At 43.4% G+C, this 20320-nt stretch overlaps 1 protein-coding gene across 2 annotated transcripts in view; it reads right to left on the reverse strand.

Annotated features, from left to right (window-relative positions):
• drp2 (dystrophin related protein 2) overlaps positions 1–20320 on the reverse strand; it is a 164484-nt gene that overhangs the window by 17328 nt on the left and 126836 nt on the right. For both annotated transcript variants that reach the window (XM_087798742.1, XM_087798741.1), the window contains exons 9-17: positions 20053–20113; positions 17866–17927; positions 16411–16485; positions 14607–14808; positions 13320–13405; positions 9996–10153; positions 5767–5933; positions 3278–3389; positions 1071–1207 (exon numbers count right to left, since the gene is read on the reverse strand). In XM_087798742.1, the coding sequence (XP_087654868.1) occupies positions 1071–1207; positions 3278–3389; positions 5767–5933; positions 9996–10153; positions 13320–13405; positions 14607–14808; positions 16411–16485; positions 17866–17927; positions 20053–20113 (1060 nt within the window). The remainder of the gene's footprint in view (positions 1–1070; positions 1208–3277; positions 3390–5766; positions 5934–9995; positions 10154–13319; positions 13406–14606; positions 14809–16410; positions 16486–17865; positions 17928–20052; positions 20114–20320) is intronic.

Genomic DNA, 20320 nt, shown 5'->3' on the forward strand with positions numbered 1-20320 from the left:
CATCATCATCATCTTCATCTTCATTATCATCATCATCATCATCATCATCACCATCACCATCACCATCATCATCATCATCATCATCATCTTCATCATCTTCATCATCTTCATCATCTTTATTGTCATCATCATCATCATCTTCATCATCATCATCATCTTCATTATCATCATCATCATCATCATCTTCATCTTCATTATCATTATCATCATCATCACCTTTATCGTCATCGTCATCATCATCTTCATCTTCATCTTCATCTTCATCATCTTCATTATCATCATCTTCATCATCTTTATCGTCATCATCATCATCTTCATTATCATCATCACCATCATCTTCATCTTCATCTTCATCATCTTCATCATCTTTATCATCATCTTCATCTTCATTATCATCTTCATCATCTTCATCATCATCATCATCTTCTTCGTCATATTCATCGTCATCTTCATCATCATCATCATCATCTTTATCATCTCTATCATCATCTCTATCATCATCATCATCATCATCTTCTTCATCATCTTCATCTTCATCTTCATCATCATCATCATCATCTTCACCTTCATCATCATCATCATCATCTTCATCATCGTCATCATCTTCATCATCATCATCATCTTTATCATCATCATCATCATCTCTATCATCATCTTCATCATCTCATAATCTTCATCATCATCATCTTTATCATCATCATCATCTTTATCATCTTCATCTTCATCATCATCATCTCATAATCTTCGTCATCATCATCATATTAATCATCATCATCATCATCTTTACTTGTATAATAATATTTAAATCCTCTTTTTTAATCCTTCAGAATCTGTCAGTCACAGTGAACACTGAGGCATCATGGGAAATGGAACTCGACCTCTGATCTTTCATAATCGTGTCTCTGAGAATCTAAATCCTGCTTCTGATGATCTCATGGGTTTTCGTCTGCTCGACTCCACCCGCCCGGGCTGCGCTCGTGGGCGAACGTAAGCTGATTATTTACAGACGTCCTTCATCCCCGAGAATCTCCAGCAGAGCCTGGACCTCCAGAGAGGAAGAGAAGACTTACGTCTCCGAACTCTCGCTCTCCAGCACCGACTGCACCGGCAGGTATCCTCTCTGAGGGTGTTTGCTGAAGTACTGCTTCGACCGGAACTTGTTCTTCAGGGTCTTAGCGAAGTCTCTCATCTTCTCTCCGGAGGTGGTCTGGACCAGAGAGGGAGGGATGAGAGGATGAGAAGGATGAGAAGGATAAGAAGGATGAAAAGGATGAAAAGGATGAAAAGGATGAGTAGATGAGAGGATGAGAGGATGAAAAGGATGAGAGGATAAGAGGATAAGAAGGATGAGTAGATGAGTAGATGAGAAGGATGAGAAGGATGAGAAGGATGAGAAAGATGAGAGGATGAGAGGATGAGAGGATGAAAAGGATGAAAGGATGAGAGGATGCGAGGATAAGAGGATGAGAAGGATGAGAAGGATGAGAGGATGAGAGGATAAGAAGGATGAAAAGGATGAGAAGGATGAGTAGATGAGAAGGATGAGATGGATGAGTAGATGAGAAGGATGGGTAGATGAGAAGGATGAGAGGATGAGTAGATGAGAGGATGAGAAGGATTAGTAGATGAGAGGATGAGAAGGATGAGTAGATGAGAGGATAAGAAGGATGAGTAGGATGAGTAGATGAGAAGGATGAGAGGATAAGAAGGATGAGTAGATGAGAAGGATGAAAGGATGAGAAGGATGAGTTGATAAGAAGGATGAGAAGGATGAGTAGATGAGAGGATAAGAAGGATGAGTAGATGAGAAGGATGAGAGGATGAGTTGATAAGAAGGATGAGAAGGATGAGAAGGATGAGTAGATGAGAGGATGAGAGGATAAGAAGGATGAAAAGGATGAGAAGGATGAGTAGATGAGAGGATGAGAAGGATGAGTAGATGAGATTTACATTTATTTTCTTCACGTCTAAGTATTTATTTATAAAAAACTGTTTCAACTATTTTGCTCTAAATGTTCATTTTTATTCATTTGACATCAACGAGTCTGAACGTCGAGCTTTGATTGTTTGATCTGATTGAAGGTAGTACTGTGTTCGTGTTTCTAGAAAACAAGTATTTAGTTTATATATTGTATTTAAAACTTGTTTCTGTGAAGTACTCAGGGTTGTGTAGTACTCACGGGTGTTTAGTACTCACAGGTGTGTAGTACTCAGGGTTGTGTAGTACTCACGGGTGTATAGTACTCACAGGTGTGTAGTACTCAGGAGTGTGTAGTACTCACAGGTGTTTAGTACTCAGGGGTGTGTAGTACTCAGGGGAGTGTTGTACTCAAGGGTGTAGTACTCACAGGTGTGTAGTACTCACAGGTGTGTAGTACTCAGGGGATTGTTGTACTCAGGGGTGTGTAGTACTCAGGGGAGTGTTGTACTCACAGGTGTGTAGTACTCAGGGGTGTGTAGTACTCAGGGGTGTGTAGTACTCACAGGTGTGTAGTACTCAGGGGTGTGTAGTACTCAAAGGTGTGTAGTACTCAGGGGTGTGTAGTACTCACAGGTGTGTAGTACTCAGGGGAGTGTTGTACTCAAGGGTGTAGTACTCACAGGTGTGTAGTACTCACAGGTGTGTAGTACTCAGGGGATTGTTGTACTCAGGGGTGTGTAGTACTCAGGGGAGTGTTGTACTCACAGGTGTGTAGTACTCAGGGGTGTGTAGTACTCACAGGTGTGTAGTACTCAGGGGTGTGTAGTACTCACAGGTGTGTAGTACTCAGGGGTGTGTAGTACTCACAGGTGTGTAGTACTCAGGGGAGTGTTGTACTCAAGGGTGTAGTACTCACAGGTGTGTAGTACTCACAGGTGTGTAGTACTCAGGGGATTGTTGTACTCAGGGGTGTGTAGTACTCAGGGGAGTGTTGTACTCACAGGTGTGTAGTACTCAGGGGTGTGTAGTACTCACAGGTGTGTAGTACTCAGGGGTGTGTAGTACTCAGGGGATTGTTGTACTCAGGGGTGTGTAGTACTCAGGGGTGTGTTGTACTCAGGTGTGTAGTACTCACAGGCGTGTAGTACTCAGGGGTGTGTAGTACTCAGGGGATTGTTGTACTCAGGGGTGTGTAGTACTCACAGGTGTGTAGTACTCACAGGTGTGTAGTACTCACGGGTGTGTAGTACTCACAGGTGTGTAGTACTCAGGGGAGTGTTGTACTCAGGGTAGTGTAGTACTCACAGGTGTGTAGTACTCACAGGTGTGTATTACTCAGGGGTGTGTAGTACTTACAGGTGTGTAGTACTCCATGATAGGATAGTGCAGCTTCTTCCCTTTGGTTGTGCGACTGGTGAGAAAACACGTCTGGCAGATGTCGACGTTGAACTGCTTCAAACTACGATACCTGTGGAGACAAACACACACTTAGAGGTCAAACACACACTCAGAGGTCAAACACACACTTAGAGGTCAAACACACACTCAGAGGTCAAACACACACTCAGAGGTCAAACACACACTCAGAGGTCAAACACACACTCAGAGGTCAAACACACATTCAGAGGTCAAACACACACTAAGAGGTCAAACACACACTCAGAGGTCAAACACACACTCAGAGGTCAAACACACACTCAGAGGTCAAACACACACTCACAGGTCAAACACACACTCACAGGTCAAACACACACTCAGGGGTCAAACACACTCACAGGTCAAACACACACTCACAGATCGAACACACTCACAGGTCAAACACACTCACAGGTCAAACACACACTCACAGGTCAACACACTCACAGGTCAAACACACACTCACAGATCGAACACACTCACAGGTCAAACACACTCACAGGTCAAACACACACTCACAGGTCAAACACACACTCACAGATCGAACACACTCACAGGTCAAACACACTCACAGGTCAAACACACACTCACAGATCGAACACACTCACAGGTCAAACACACTCACAGGTCAAACACACACTAAGAGGTCAAACACACACTCAGAGGTCAAACACACACTCAGAGGTCAAACACACACTCAGAGGTCAAACACACACTCACAGGTCAAACACACACTCACAGGTCAAACACACTCACAGGTCAAACACACACTCACAGGTCAACACACTCACAGGTCAAACACACACTCACGGGTCGAACACACACTCACGGGTCGAACACACACTCAAGGGTCGAACACACACTCACGTGTCGAACACACACTCACAGGTCAAACACACACTCACAGGTCAAACACACACTCAGGGGTCAAAAACACACTCAGAGGTCGAACACACACTCACGGGTCGAACACACACTCACGGGTCGAACACACACTCACGGGTCAAACACACACTCACGGGTCGAACACACACTCACGGGTCGAACACACACTCAGGGGTCGAACACACACTCACGGGTCGAACAAACACTCACGTGTCGAACACACACTCACGGGTCGAACACACACTCACGGGTCGAACACACACTCACGGGTCGAACACACACTCAGGGGTCGAACACACACTCACGGGTCGAACACACACTCACGTGTCGAACACACACTCACGGGTCGAACACACACTCACGTGTCGAACACACACTCACGGGTCAAACACACTCACAGGTCAAACACACACACAGGTCGAACACACACTCACAGGTCAAACACACTCACAGGTCAAACACACACTCACAGGTCAAACACACTCACAGGTCAAACACACACTCACAGGTCAAACACACACTCACAGGTCAAACACACTCAGAGGTCAAACACACACTCACAGGTCAAACACACTCAGAGGTCAAACACACACTCACAGGTCAAACACACTCACGGGTCAAACACACACTCACAGGTCAAACACACTCAGAGGTCAAACACACACTCACAGGTCAAACACACTCACAGGTCAAACACACTCACAGGTCAAACACACTCACAGGTCAAACACACACTCACAGGTCAAACACACTCACAGGTCAAACACACACTCACAGGTCAAACACACACTCACAGGTCAAACACACACTCACAGGTCAAACACACTCACAGGTCAAACACACACTCACAGGTCAAACACACACTCACAGGTCAAACACACACTCACAGGTCAAACACACACTCACAGGTCAAACACACTCAGAGGTCAAACACACACTCACAGGTCAAACACACTCAGAGGTCAAACACACACTCACAGGTCAAACACACTCACGGGTCAAACACACACTCACAGGTCAAACACACTCAGAGGTCAAACACACACTCACAGGTCAAACACACTCACAGGTCAAACACACTCACAGGTCAAACACACTCACAGGTCAAACACACACTCACAGGTCAAACACACTCACAGGTCAAACACACACTCACAGGTCAAACACACACTCACAGGTCAAACACACTCACAGGTCAAACACACACTCAGGTCAGCACGATACAATGTGTTGTTTTTAATGACTGTGTGTTTGTTATTGTGTGTTTAAGGTCAACGATACTTTTACACTTGATTTGTATCAAAATAAAATATTTATCTTTTATTTTGATACAAACATCTTTTGCTACATTTTGACCTTTTTTTATAGTAAGAATTTATCTTTTGCTTCTAAAAACATGAATTAAAGATAAAGTTGAAAAATAATCATTTTGAAACAACTTTTACAAACGAGTAAAAACCTCGACTGAAGAAAGTGTCGATCAGTGGATGTTGTGAAGCTAGACAGTGGTGACGATGAGTGACAGCAGGTCGTAGGTCACCGACCTGAAGCCCTTGATGGGGAACTGTTTACAGATGTAACACTTGGCCTGGTGTTTGGTGGACTCGGCGGCCGTGACCCGGTGCAGGACCGGGAGCCAGACCATGGACTGAGGCTCCAGACTCATCCAGTCCAGGAAGTGAGTCACCTCGATGGAGGGTCTGCCTGGAGCCTGGACAGGTGAGAGGGGAGGAGCTTAACTCGTGGTCAGAGGTGAGAGGGGAGGAGCTTAACTCGTGGTCAGAGGTGAGAGGGGGAGGAGCTTAACTCGTGGTCAGAGGTGAGAGGGGAGGAGCTTAACTTGTGGTCAGAGGTGAGAGGGGGAGGAGCTTAACTCGTGGTCAGAGGTGAGAGGGGGAGGAGCTTAACTCGTGATCAGAGGTGAGAGGGGGAGGAGCTTAACTCGTGGTCAGAGGTGAGAGGGGGAGGAGCTTAACTCGTGATCAGAGGTGAGAGGGGGAGGAGCTTAACTCGTGGTCAGAGGTGAGAGGGGGAGGAGCTTAACTCGTGATCAGAGGTGAGAGGGGAGGAGCTTAACTCGTGGTCAGAGGTGAGAGGGGGCGGAGCTTAACTCCTAGCCAGAGGGAACAACAGATCATGTGACTAAATCATTTTTAAATTTTAACTCTGAATGTTTAGATAAATCAAGAATATAAATGTATCTCAAAGCCTCACAAACAACAACAATAACACAAGTTTCAACACAAACTTGCGCACACGCGTGTCACGGCGTGAGGTCTTCAAACATGAGGAGAATTCAAGCCGTTCTGGGGAAGAAGGAAGTGAAGCTAATAAAAGAACAAGCCGCCGCTGAACTCCATGATGTATTAAATTCTCATTAAGTTTGCATCACAGATGTATTAAGAGGCTGATTTCCCAGGAGCCTCTAGTGCTGAGGTGTGTGTCGAGTGTGTGAGAGAAGAGAGTCTTTATAGTGTGGTCAGTGTGTAGTGTTGTTCTCTAACCTGCTGGTGAAGACACACCTGACAAATCTTCACGACACACCTGACGAATCTTCACGACACACCTGATGAATCTTCACGACACACATGATGAATCTTCACGACACACCTGACGATTAATCGCGACACACCTGACGATTCATCGCGACACACCTGACGAATCTTCACGACACACCTGACGAATCTTCACGACACACCTGACGATTCATCACGACACAACTGACGAATCTTCATGACACACCCGATGATTCATCGCGACACACCTGTCGATTCAGCACGACACACCAGATGATTCATCACGACACACCCGACGATTCATCGAGACACACCCGACGAATCTTCGCGACAAACCTGACGATGCATCACGACACACCTAATGATTCATCGAGACACACCCGACGATTCATCGCGACACACCCGACGAATCTTCGCGACAAACCTGACGATGCATCACGACACACCTTATGATTCATCGTGACACACCTGATGATTCATCGCGACACACCTGACGACTCTTCACAACCCACCTGACGATTCATCGCGACACACCTGACGATGCATCACGAACACTTGATGATTCATCGTGACACACCTGATGATTCATCGCGACACACCTGACGATTCATTGCGACACAGCTGACGATTCATCGCGACACATCTGACGATTCATTGCTACACACCTGACGATTCATCGCTACACACCTGACGATTCATCGTGACACACCTATCGATTCATCGCGACACACCTGACGATTCATCACGACACACCTGACGATTCATCGTGACACACCTATCGATTCATCACGACACACCTGAAAACTCTTCACGACACACCTGACGATTCATCGTAACACACCTGACGATTCATCGCGACACAGCTGACGATTCATCGCGACACATCTGACGATTCATTGCTACACACCTGACGATTCATCGCTACACACCTGACGATTCATCGCGACACACCTGACGATTCATCGCGACACACCTGACGATTCATCGTGACACACCTGACGATTCATCGCGACACACCTGACGATTCATCGCGACACACCTGCCGATTCATCGTGACACACCTGACGATTCATCGCGACACACCTGACGATTCATCGCGACACACCTGACGATTCATCGTGACACACCTATCGATTCATCATGACACACCTGAAAACTCTTCACGACACACCTAACGATTCATCGTAACACACCTGACGATTCATCGCGACACAGCTGACGATTCATCGCAACACAGCTGACGATTCATTGCTACACACCTGACGATTCATCGCTACACACCTGACGATTCATCGTGACACACCTATCGATTCATCGCGACACACCTGACGATTCATCGCGACACACCTGACGATTCATCGCGACACACCTGACGATTCATCGCTACATACCTGACGATTCATCGCGACACACCTGACGATTCATCGCTACACACCTGACGATTCATCGTGACACACCTATCGATTCATCGCGACACACCTATCGATTCTTCGCGACACACCTGACGATTCATCGCGACACACCTGACGATTCATCGCGACACACCTGACGATTCATCGTGACACACCTATCGATTCATCGCGACACACCTGACGATTCATCGCGACACACCTGACGATGCATCACGACACACCTGACGATTCATCGCGACACACCTGACGATTCATCGCGACACACCTGACGATTCATCGTGACACACCTGACGATTCATCGTGACACACCTGACGATGCATCGTGACACACCTGACGACTTTTCACGACACACCTGACGATTCATCGTGACACACCTGACGATTCATCGTGACACACCTGACGATTCATCGCGACACACCTGACGATTCATCGCGACACACCTGACGATTCATCTCGACACACCTGACGATTCATCGTGACACACCTGACGATTCTTCACGACACACCTGACGATTCATCGTGACACACCTGACGATTCATCTCGACACACCTAATGATTCATCGTGACACACCTGACGATGCATCACGAACACCTGATGATTCATCGTGACACACCTGATGATTCATTGCGACACACCTGACGATTCATCGCGACACACCTGACGATTCATCGTGACACACCTATCGATTCATCGCGACACACCTGACGATTCATCACGACACACCTGACGATTCATCGTGACACACCTATCGATTCATCACGACACACCTGAAAACTCTTCACGACACACCTGACGATTCATCGTAACACACCTGACGATTCATCGCGACACAGCTGACGATTCATCGCGACACAGCTGACGATTCATTGCGACACACCTGACGATTCATCTCGACACACCTAATGATTCATCGTGACACACCTGACGATGCATCACGAACACCTGATGATTCATCGTGACACACCTGATGATTCATTGCGACACACCTGACGATTCATCGCGACACACCTGACGATTCATCGTGACACACCTATCGATTCATCGCGACACACCTGACGATTCATCACGACACACCTGACGATTCATCGTGACACACCTATCGATTCATCACGACACACCTGAAAACTCTTCACGACACACCTGACGATTCATCGTAACACACCTGACGATTCATCGCGACACAGCTGACGATTCATCGCGACACAGCTGACGATTCATTGCGACACACCTGACGATTCATCGCGACACACCTGACGATTCATCGTGACACACCTATAGATTCATCGCGACACACCTGACGATTCATCGTGACACACCTGACGATTCATCACGACACACCTGACGATTCATCATGACACACCTGACGATTCATCGCGACACACCTGACGTATCTTCACGACACACCTGACGATTCTTCACGACACACCTGACGATTCATCTCGACACACCTGACGATTCATCTCGACACACCTGACGATTCATCTCGACACACCTGACGATTCATCGCGACACACCTGACGATTCATCTCGACACACCTGACGATTCATCGCGACACACCTATCAATTCATCGCGACACACCTGACGATTCTTCATGACACACCTGACGATTCATCGCGACACAGCTGACGATTCATCGCGACACACCTGACGATTCATCGCGACACACCTGACGATTCATCGTGACACACCTATCGATTCATCGCGACACACCTGACGATTCATCGTGACACACCTATCGATTCATCGCGACACACCTGACGATTCATCGTGACACATCTGACGATTCATTGCTACACACCTGACGATTCTTCACGACACATGAAGTGTGTGTTTCTCTCACCATACGGAAGCAGCTGCGAACACTGGGCTCCACGTTGCTTCCTCCGAAGGCGGCGACTTCTCCCAGTTGTCTCGGGATCTGAATGGCTTCGTGCAGCAACAAGCTGAGGTGGCGTTGATCCGACTGCCCTCCTGCTCCGGACACTTGTCGGAACAAATCTGCAACAGAATCGACGACGTTGTTAACATGGTCACAGTTGGTCGATCGCCTTCACGTCTTCCTAGAAAACACACTTTTATGTTTGACAACTTGAATCTTCTCAGAAGAACGAACCATGAAGAGTGAAAGTCATGTGACTTCAAACAACAACATCTTAAGAGATGATGGTGAAGCTGGAGTCGATGAATCTCAGGAAGTAGATGAAGGTTGACGAGAGATTAAGATCGATCGACACAAACAGACACACAACAGTGTTCGACATTAGTTACACAATAGATTCATGGATGTTTGACAACATGATCTGATACAAATAGTTTAAGTTCATTCGTGTGAACAAACATTTCTGTTGACTTTACTTTGGCAGGATGAACTCATGATGTCACTTCCTGTTTGTTCCTGACATCATTCACTTGTCGACCAGCGAATACACTTCCAAAGAAAGTTTGATTTAAGTATAAAAGATTTTAAAAAAGAACAAATATATTGAGGAATGTTTTTTAAATACTTTAAAAACACAACATTTTTTAGTAGAAACAGAAAGAATAATAGATATTGATGTTTTTTTGTGTTTAACATTTTTTTATTTGGCAACAAAAGGAAGAAGAAGACAAGAAGTGAAAATAAAATCTGAAATCACTCACTTCTATGATATGAAATGTATTTAAAATCAATGAAAATATGAAAAACATCAAAGGAAACGACGTTATTGACGAGAGAAAAGATATTTTTATATTATTATTATATAATTATATTTCATCTTCTCTCAGTTTAACATTCTGGGTGAATTAAGAACCGAAGAGATTTAATCAAAAACTTATAAACAGAAACACTTTGAATCCAAAGTTTAACTGTTAAAAATGTTTTCTCACAGTTTTGAAAAAGTAGAAAATGTGGAGAAAGTGTTGAAACGTTGAGAGTCGATGTTAAATTCAGACTCTATTAATATTTGAGGAGCCGCTGAAGAGGCGCCGGTTCAGCTCCTGGTGTTCCTCGCTGCCCTTGAGCAAAGCAGTGAAACGCTCGCGGCAGGAAGTCGATCCACGTCCTGCTGGACGAAGAGATTTTCACACCAGGAACGTCTTCGGAAAGTGTTTTTGGAAACTTTGAATTATTCAAAGTGAAAACAGCGTCTGACCAGAAGTCAAACAATATCAGGTCCGTCGTCGAGAGAAAACAAACTAAAGTACGAGTCGTGACTTTCAGACTTCAGCATAAATAAAATATTTAACAGAGTATTTCTCTGACTTCACGTCAACCATAAACACAGTCTTGTAAAAAGTTTTGATTGAAAGTTTTCTGTCAGAATGAAATATGTAATATGTATATATAAGTACAACAACATGTTCTCCACCATAAGAATGAATGATGATCCGTGAGATGCGTTCCTCTATCTTAACTATCTTAACTATCTTAACCATCTTAACTATCTTAACCATCTTAACCATCTTAACCATCTTAACTATCTTAACCATCTTAACCATCTTATTTATCTTAACTATCTTAACCATCTTAACCATCTTAACCATCTTAACCATCTTAACCATCTTAACTATCTTAACCATCTTAACCATCTTAACTATCTTAACTATCTTAACCATCTTAACCATCTTAACCATCTTAACCATCTTAACCATCTTAACTATCTTAACCATCTTAACCATCTTAACCATCTTAACCATCTTAACTATCTTAACCATCTTAACTATCTTAACCATCTTAACCATCTTAACCATCTTAACTATCTTAACCATCTTAACCATCTTAACTATCTTAACCATCTTAACCATCTTAACCATCATAACCATCTTAACCATCTTAACCATCTTAACTATCTTAACTATCTTAACCATCTTAACCATCTTAACCATCTTAACCATCTTAACCATCTTAACCGTCTTAACCGTCTTAACCATCTTAACCATCTTAACTATCTTAACCATCTTAACTAGAAGTCCAACAGCAGGAAGCTCCAGACGTGAAACCTCACAGTTAACGAGGTTTGAAAAGAATCCACGTCTGTTTCTCTCTTGATCTGCAGATAAAAGCCCAGCTTTAAAAAAGAGACTTTTAAAGAAGACTTGATCAGAGCCTTCCTGTCAAGAGCACACATGTCCTGCCAGTCACTCACGAAACCTCCCAGCATGCATTGTGTTCCTCCATCATTATCCTGTCACATGATCTTTTTATAACGATTCAGTGACGCTCAGTGAAAAATCAGCTTTTGTTTTTCAGTCAAATGTGACATTTTTTATTGAAACAGATGCTGAACATTTATGAGGTTTTGTCTTCTTTCAAGTTTATCCGTCCGTCCATCCATCCATCTGTCATCCATCCATCCATCCATCCATCCATCCATCCATCCATCCATCCATCCATCCATCCATCCATCCATCCATCCATCCATCCATCCATCCATCCATCCATCCATCCATCCATCCATCCATCCATCCATCCATCCATCCATCCATCCATCCATCCATCCATCCATCCATCCATCCATCCATCCATCCATCCATCCATCCATCCATCCATCCATCCATCCATCCATCCATCCATCCATCCATCCATCCATCCATCCATCCATCCATCCATCCATCCATCCATCCATCCATCCATCCATCCATCCATCCAAAGTCTTCTCTTGTCTCAGAAACTTGTGTCGTATATGATCATCATTCTTGTCCAGTGGTGAGAAGTTGAGGTTTCATGAAACACCTGACGTGGTTTTCATGATACAGTTAATGAAGTTTCATGATACAGTTAACGAGGTTTCATGATACAGTTAATGAGGTTCCATGATACAGTTAATGAAGTTCCATGATACAGTTAATGAAGTTTCATGATACAGTTAACGAGGTTTCATGATACAGTTAATGAGGTTTTATGATACAGTTAATGAAGTTCCATTATACAGTTAACGAGGTTTCATGATACAGTTAATGAGGTTTTATGATACAGTTAATGAGGTTTCATGATACAGTTAATGATCCAGTTGTGTTGCTGCAACCTTTGCTCATGAAATTGTGCCTTTGTGCATGTTTGTGTGTGTGTGTGTGTGTGCGTGTGCGTGTGTGTGTGTATGTGTGCGTGTGCGTGCGTGTGTGTATGTGTGTGTGCGTGTGCATGTGTGTGTCACAGCACCAGTTGTCGACACCATGCACTCACACTTGTACTTGTCCTGGACGTCAGCGTTGCACAGGCTCACCAAACCCATCTTGAAGCTCAGAACTCGCATCTTTCCGTTGCGAGCGCTGCAGAGAGAACAGAAGGAGAGACGCTGACGACTGACATGACGGTGAGTCCAGAGTATCTGACGATCATCGCAGCAGGAACGAGGCATCGTGACGCGGGTCAGCGTCACATGATCACTTGACTCACTTCAAATGTTTGTTTTTCATGAAACAAGTTTGGAAAAACATGTAAAATCCTCCGACTTGATTTGTTATATCAGTCATTATAGTTGAATTAAATATTAATGTTCGCATTATTACTTGTTTTGCTGTTTTTCATTTTTCATTTCCTTAAATACAGAACTTCACCTGAGACCACATGTGATTCTTAATAATCCATTAAATAATAAATAAAATGTTTAAATGAGTCACTGACACAACGGCAACGATGACAAATGTTTGCAATTATATTGTATTTCACACATTTATTCATAGTTTCTCTTCATACATATTGATATATTTTATCTACACATTAACTGTTATTTTTCTTATGGTGTAGATTTCGGTTTTAGACTTTTGACTTTTCTGAAAAACTATTTGTTTTCTGATTCAAAAGTGTTTCTGTTTTAACCTCCGGATGGTTAAACACACGAGATAATTACAAAGTTATTACAATCATAATAGGAGGTTCAGTTTTTCATTAATTATTCTTGATATGACAGTCTGTCAATCAAGTGTCAGATGGACCTATTTTGAATGTCATGTGATCGACATCGACTGGTGGATCATGATCCATGTATTGATCTGATCAGGTCAATACTTGAGTGTGGTTTAGAAACGTGTTCAATTTTTGAGTCATGAGCAGATTTTATACTCATTAAAAGTTACAATATCAGTTTTATTGTTTTTTTTCATTGAAAAATGTAAAAAAAAAACACATTTTTTATTGTCTAACACAAATTTTCTTGGCAAATAACTTCTTAGGATTTTTAATTATTTTGGGATTTTTCTTGTTACCTGTAAATAATCTTATCTCCCTTTTATTCCATATGACAAACTATTCTTTGTATTGTTTGTTATTATTGTATTGATTTTCTCCTGTGAACAAATCCTTAAAGTGACACTAACAGCACAAGAAGAAAAGTAAATGGTTGATAAAAAAGATTGTATTTCAAGATCATTTATTTTGGAACAATAATGATAATAATTTGTTGAACATGAACTAAAGTTCTTCGATTGTGATCTGACTCTAAAGACGAACTCTGACCCTCCAGGAACCAACCTGTCGTAGACGTTGAGCAGCCAGTTGAGACACATGTCGACGCACAGAGGGATGTTGACCAGGATCGGTCGCTCCTCCTCCAGCCGCTCGTACAGAGCCGTGAGTCCGTGGATCACGTCCACCATGTCCATCACGGTCTCCGCCTGCTGCAGGTCCTGCTCCCGGAACACCTCCACCAGGTTGCTCAGAGCCACCAGGTCCACTGGCGGAGCAGAGACACAAGACTTGATGACCTGGGTCTGCCCCGAGGCCTCCACCCAGCTGCTCCAAACACCTCTAACTGGCTTCTGTGTGCAGAGGTTCTACTCCGAGTCTCTCACGGACGACTGAGCTCCTCAACCTCCTCAGTGTCAATGATTGTGTTGCTCCAGTGGATGTGAGATGAGATCAGAGCTTCTGGACCTCAGAGCCGAGAAGAATTAACAAATTTAATCTGTTTTTATCGATTATCAGCGTCTTAAAGGTCTTTCATTTGAAAAACACATCTTTTTCTGACATAAAATGATCATGTGACGCTTCTTTAGGTCGAGTTCACTCAGAGAATTAATGAGAAAATAACAGTTTTGTATTTTCATGAATTAAAAGTTAGTTTTTATCTGAAGGTCTGTGAAGAAAACATTTGAACGAAGGTCAACGTCTCCTGATCTGGAACAAATCAACGTCTCAAATGAAAACAGGTTCCTGAGAGAAGAGGAAACATTCAGACTGAGATGCAGAGGTGCATCATGGGAAACTAGTCGGGTGATGTTCTCGACAGGTGAAGGTCACGAGAGTCGTCGTGACCTCAGATCTCATGGTCTGATCTGCAGGAGCTTCACGCTGGTGAAAGGCATGATGGGTAAAAGCCAAAACATTCGTAAAGTCAACATCTCACACGTTAAAGGTGTTTTGTTTTTATATTCCCAGCATGCATTTCATCCCCTAAAGAATGAAGATCGTTTCAGAAACTCTTCGGCTAGTGTTTATATTATATATAACATTATTAATCATTTTATTATCATTTTTTGGAGCAGAATTATAATTTCTACGCAAAGATCTCTACACTTGGCACTAACTGGCTTTTACAAAGACACTGTTTCTTTAACATCACACTGTTGCCGGAGCTAACGTCTGAAAGTGTGTACTTCTGTGTTTTCTGTGTATTTCTTGGCGTCTCTGTGACAGAAAACATCGTCTTCTGTCTGTTCGTTGATGCGCGACATAAAGGAGGAAACAGATGAAATCACTTCCTGTTAACGGATGATTCGAGCGAATGTCGCTCATGGAGGAACGATAACGACGAGAGAAGCAGCAAATATTGTGAAGAACATAAACTAAATGAAGCTCAAACACGTCTTGTTCACAGAGAATGAATTTCCAAGAGACTCACGACGACATTTTCAAGCGAAGACGAGTCGGAAACACTTTCATCTCCAGTTGTTCTGCTGGAAATGAGCAGGAAAGTGTGAGCTCGCGTGGAAGCGAGTGATCCGGGGGTGAAGAAGAACGAGAGAACGATTGAGATGAAGTCTGGAGTGAGAAGTAAATCGACTGCGTTCAAGAAAATCACTCTGAGGGAGAAAGAGACGTCCAGAGAGAAGACGAGCTTCTGACAAAATAATCAGTTTCAAGTGTTTTTGAGTCTCTTCTGGACGCCATCGTTGCTGAAGACTTCACCACCAGAGAGAACACGACTCTGGAGCGGGAACACCTCGGGGACCCCGGGGTCAGAGCTAGACTCGTTAGAAAGCAGAGAAGGTCTGGACCTCCTGCTGGATCCAAGTCTCAGCATCAGATCAACGACACAAACATGATTCAAACGTACGTCTCAGAGCTTTCTGGACCCGACGCAACTTCATCGCTGTTCGGTACGCAGAGAACTTGATGTTGTTCAGTTCGGCTGATGGAGGGAGAGAGAGATGGATGGAGGGAGGGAGGGAGGGAGGGGGAGAGAGAGGGATGGAGAGAGAGAGAGAGAGATGGATGGAGGGAGGGAGGGAGGGAGGGGGAGAGAGAGGGATGGAGAGAGAGAGAGAGAGATGGATGGAGGGAGGGAGGGAGGGAGGGGGAGAGAGAGGGATGGAGAGAGAGAGAGAGAGATGGATGGAGGGATGGAGAGAGAGAGAGAGGGATGGAGAGAGAGAGAGAGAGATGGATGGAGAGATGGAGAGAGAGAGAGAGAGAGAGAGGGAGGAAGGGAGGGAGGGAGAGAGAGAGCGAGAGAGAGAGAGAGAGCGAGAGAGAGAGAGAGAGAGAGAGAGAGGGAGAGAGAGAGAGCGAGAGAGAGAGAGACAGGGGGGGAGGAAGAGAGAGAGAGAGAGAGAAAGAGAGAGAGAGGGGGGGAAGAGGGAGAGAGAGAGAGAGAGAGAGCGAGAGATGAGAGAGAGAGAGAGAGAGAGAGAGAGGGAGCGAGAGAAAGATAGAGATGAGAGAGAGAGAGAGAGAGAAAGATAGAGATGGAGAGAGAGAGAGAGATGGAGAGAGAGAGAGGGAGAGAGAGAGAGAGGGAGAGAGAGAGAGGGAGAGAGAGGGAGAGAGAGGGAGGGGGGGAGGAAGAGAGAGAGAGGGAGAGAGAGAAAGATAGAGAGAGAGAGAGGGGGGGAGGAAGAGAGAGAGAGAGAGAGGGAGAGAGAAAGATAGAGTTGAGAGAGAGAGAGAGAGAGGAAGAGAGAGAAAGATAGAGAGAGAGAGAGAGAGAGAGAGAGAGAGAAAGATAGAGATGGAGAGAGAGAGATGGAAAGATGGAGAAATGGAGAGAGAGATGGAGAGATAGTTGGAGGGAGGGAGAGAGAGATAGAGAGAGAGGGAGATGAGAGATGAAGAGAGAGAGAGAAAAGGAGATAAACAGTTAGTAAATCAAGTCATATATATATATTTATATATATTTATATATAAAACGCATTAAAAGACTCTGATGTAAATAATTGAACATGTTTCAACAAAAACGTCTTCAGTTTGTAAATCATCAGTAAATTATTCAACAAATGTGATTGAAATGATTTTTCTTGAATTATCTTCAACATAAATGTTTTATCTTCACTTTGAGATTCAAGAAGTTAATCAATAATAAATAATAAATATTAAGATGTTATTTGTTCAAGAAAACATTTATTCTTGAATCTAATGTTTTCTTCTTCAAACAAACATCTTGTATCTCAAGCATCAAAACAACATGTTTCAACATCGCTGTCAATCAATAATATTTCATCTGCACTCGTTTCACATCTGATTCAAATGATTGAGGTCACGACCTCTGACCTCTGGACGGGTCTGGACTCACCCAGGGCCTGGTACAGCTCCGTCATCTTTGGATGGTCCCAGCAGGTGGTCTGGGCCTGATGGCTGCGAGAAGAGAGACGTGAGTCTGAAGACAAACATCTTGAAGACGAGTCGACGTTTGTGACGTGTTTGATTGACAGATCGTACGACAATGATGTCGTCGTCACTACGATAGATTTGTTTTTGGTTCAGGAAACGAGTGATAAAAGTAAAATGAACTAACAAAATAAAACAACATTTTTAATTTATTATTTCATAACCATCTTGTATCCAAAATTGACAGCCGAACAATGAGTTCTGACACAAGTTCTCCGCAGCTAAAGGAAGAATGATGACTGAGGACGAGAGGATACAGTGAGTCCAGCAGCTTTTAAAGCTGATTTTGGACATATTTTGGTTTGAAAACAAACGAAAGTAGTTACGACTTCATCAAGAGTCATGTGGTCTGTAAATACTACAACACCAGAGTCAAGTACTGGACAATACTACACATATATACTTATGTACTGGACAATACTACACATATATACTTGTTACTACACTATCACAACACCAGAGTCAAGTACTGGACAATACTACACATATATACTTGTTACTACACTATCACAACACCAGAGCCAAGTACTGGACAATACTACACAGGTATACTTGTTACTACACTATCATAACACTAGAGTCAATACTACACATATATAGTTGTTACTACACTATCACAACACCAGAGTCAAGTACTGGACAATACTACACATATATAGTTGTTACTACACTATCACAACACCAGAGTCAAGTACTGGACAATACTACACATATATACTTGTTACTACACTATCACAACATCATAGTCAAGTACTGGACAATACTACACATATATACTTGTTACTACACTATCACAACACCAGAGCCAAGTACTGGACAATACTACACATATATACTTGTTACTACACTATCACAACACCAGAGCCAAGTACTGGACAATACTACACATATATACTTGTTACTACACTATCACAACACCAGAGTCAAGTACTGGACAATACTACACATATATACTTGTTACTACACTATCACAACACCAGAGCCAAGTACTGGACAATACTACACATATATACTTGTTACTACACTATCACAACACCAGAGTCAAGTACTGGACAATACTACACATATATACTTGTTACTACACTATCACAACACCAGAGTCAAGTACTGGACAATACTACACATATATACTTGTTACTACACTATCACAACACCAGAGCCAAGTACTGGACAATACTACACATATATACTTGTTACTACAGTATCACTATATATTGTATGAAACTGTGTCTTGATTTTTCTCTTCTTCATGATTTGACGAAGTAAACACCAAAAGGAAGAAGACGGTCGAAGATCCTGCAGCAAAACTGCTTTTTGCTCGAGTTGATCATTGATTTGAGCCACTTTAACGCTGCTCTGATACTAATCACTCATCGATCCTCACGGAGAACTGATGACTTGAATCAAGAGTCCAGAGGTTTGTTGCAAACAATTACCGGTAGTAAGAGAAGTGTGGAGGAAACAAACACACAACCTGACAGCAAAGTCAATTGACCTGTTTACAACACACACATACTGACATGCAAACACGCACACACACACAGAACAAAACAACACATATTCAAACACACAGACACACACACACATATTGACACACAACCCACACACACAGAGAAAAATAACACACACACACACACGTACACAAACGCACTGATGCACACACACAAACACACACACACACACACACACACACACACACACACACACACACACACACACACTCACACACACACACACTGAAGTTCATAGAGAGAAAACATTTGTTGATTAAATCTCAAGACTCGACATTTGTTGTTGAAACGTTTGAGGTTTAATCTCCTCCTGGTGTTAAACTTTTAAACTCGACTCATCCTTTAAATCACTTTGACATGAAGAGATTCTTGTTAACGTTTATTCTCATGTTTGACCTTCAGCGTCGGACAGAAATACTTTTGTAACGAAGAATCAAGTCAAATATGAAAACCTCAGGATGTCGAAGCTACAGTCGTTTGAATGTTTCTGTCACACTTGAGAAGAAACTAATGCTCCAGTGAAGGTCACTTCATCTCCTCGGGTCAGTTCTTCATCACACGTCCACGGTGGAGACACTTACTTGATGTAATACGGCACTTTGTTGGGAGATATGGCTCGTTCCCATGGTATCTGCACAGAACCTGAGGAGGAACATATGTTTCATCAACGAAGACGTGCCGTGTTCGTCGTCACAGGTTCACATGAGTATCGAAGAAGAAAGAGACACATTCATGACTCAGACGAGGAAGAACGACAGAAGAACGACAGAAGAAAGACAGAAGAACGACAGAAGAAAGACAGAAGAACGCCAGAAGAACGACAGAAGAAAGACAGAAGAAAGACAGAAG

Source organism: Callionymus lyra, chromosome 9 (assembly GCF_982586985.1).
Source record: "Callionymus lyra chromosome 9, fCalLyr1.hap1.1, whole genome shotgun sequence".
NCBI lineage: Eukaryota > Metazoa > Chordata > Actinopteri > Syngnathiformes > Callionymidae > Callionymus > Callionymus lyra.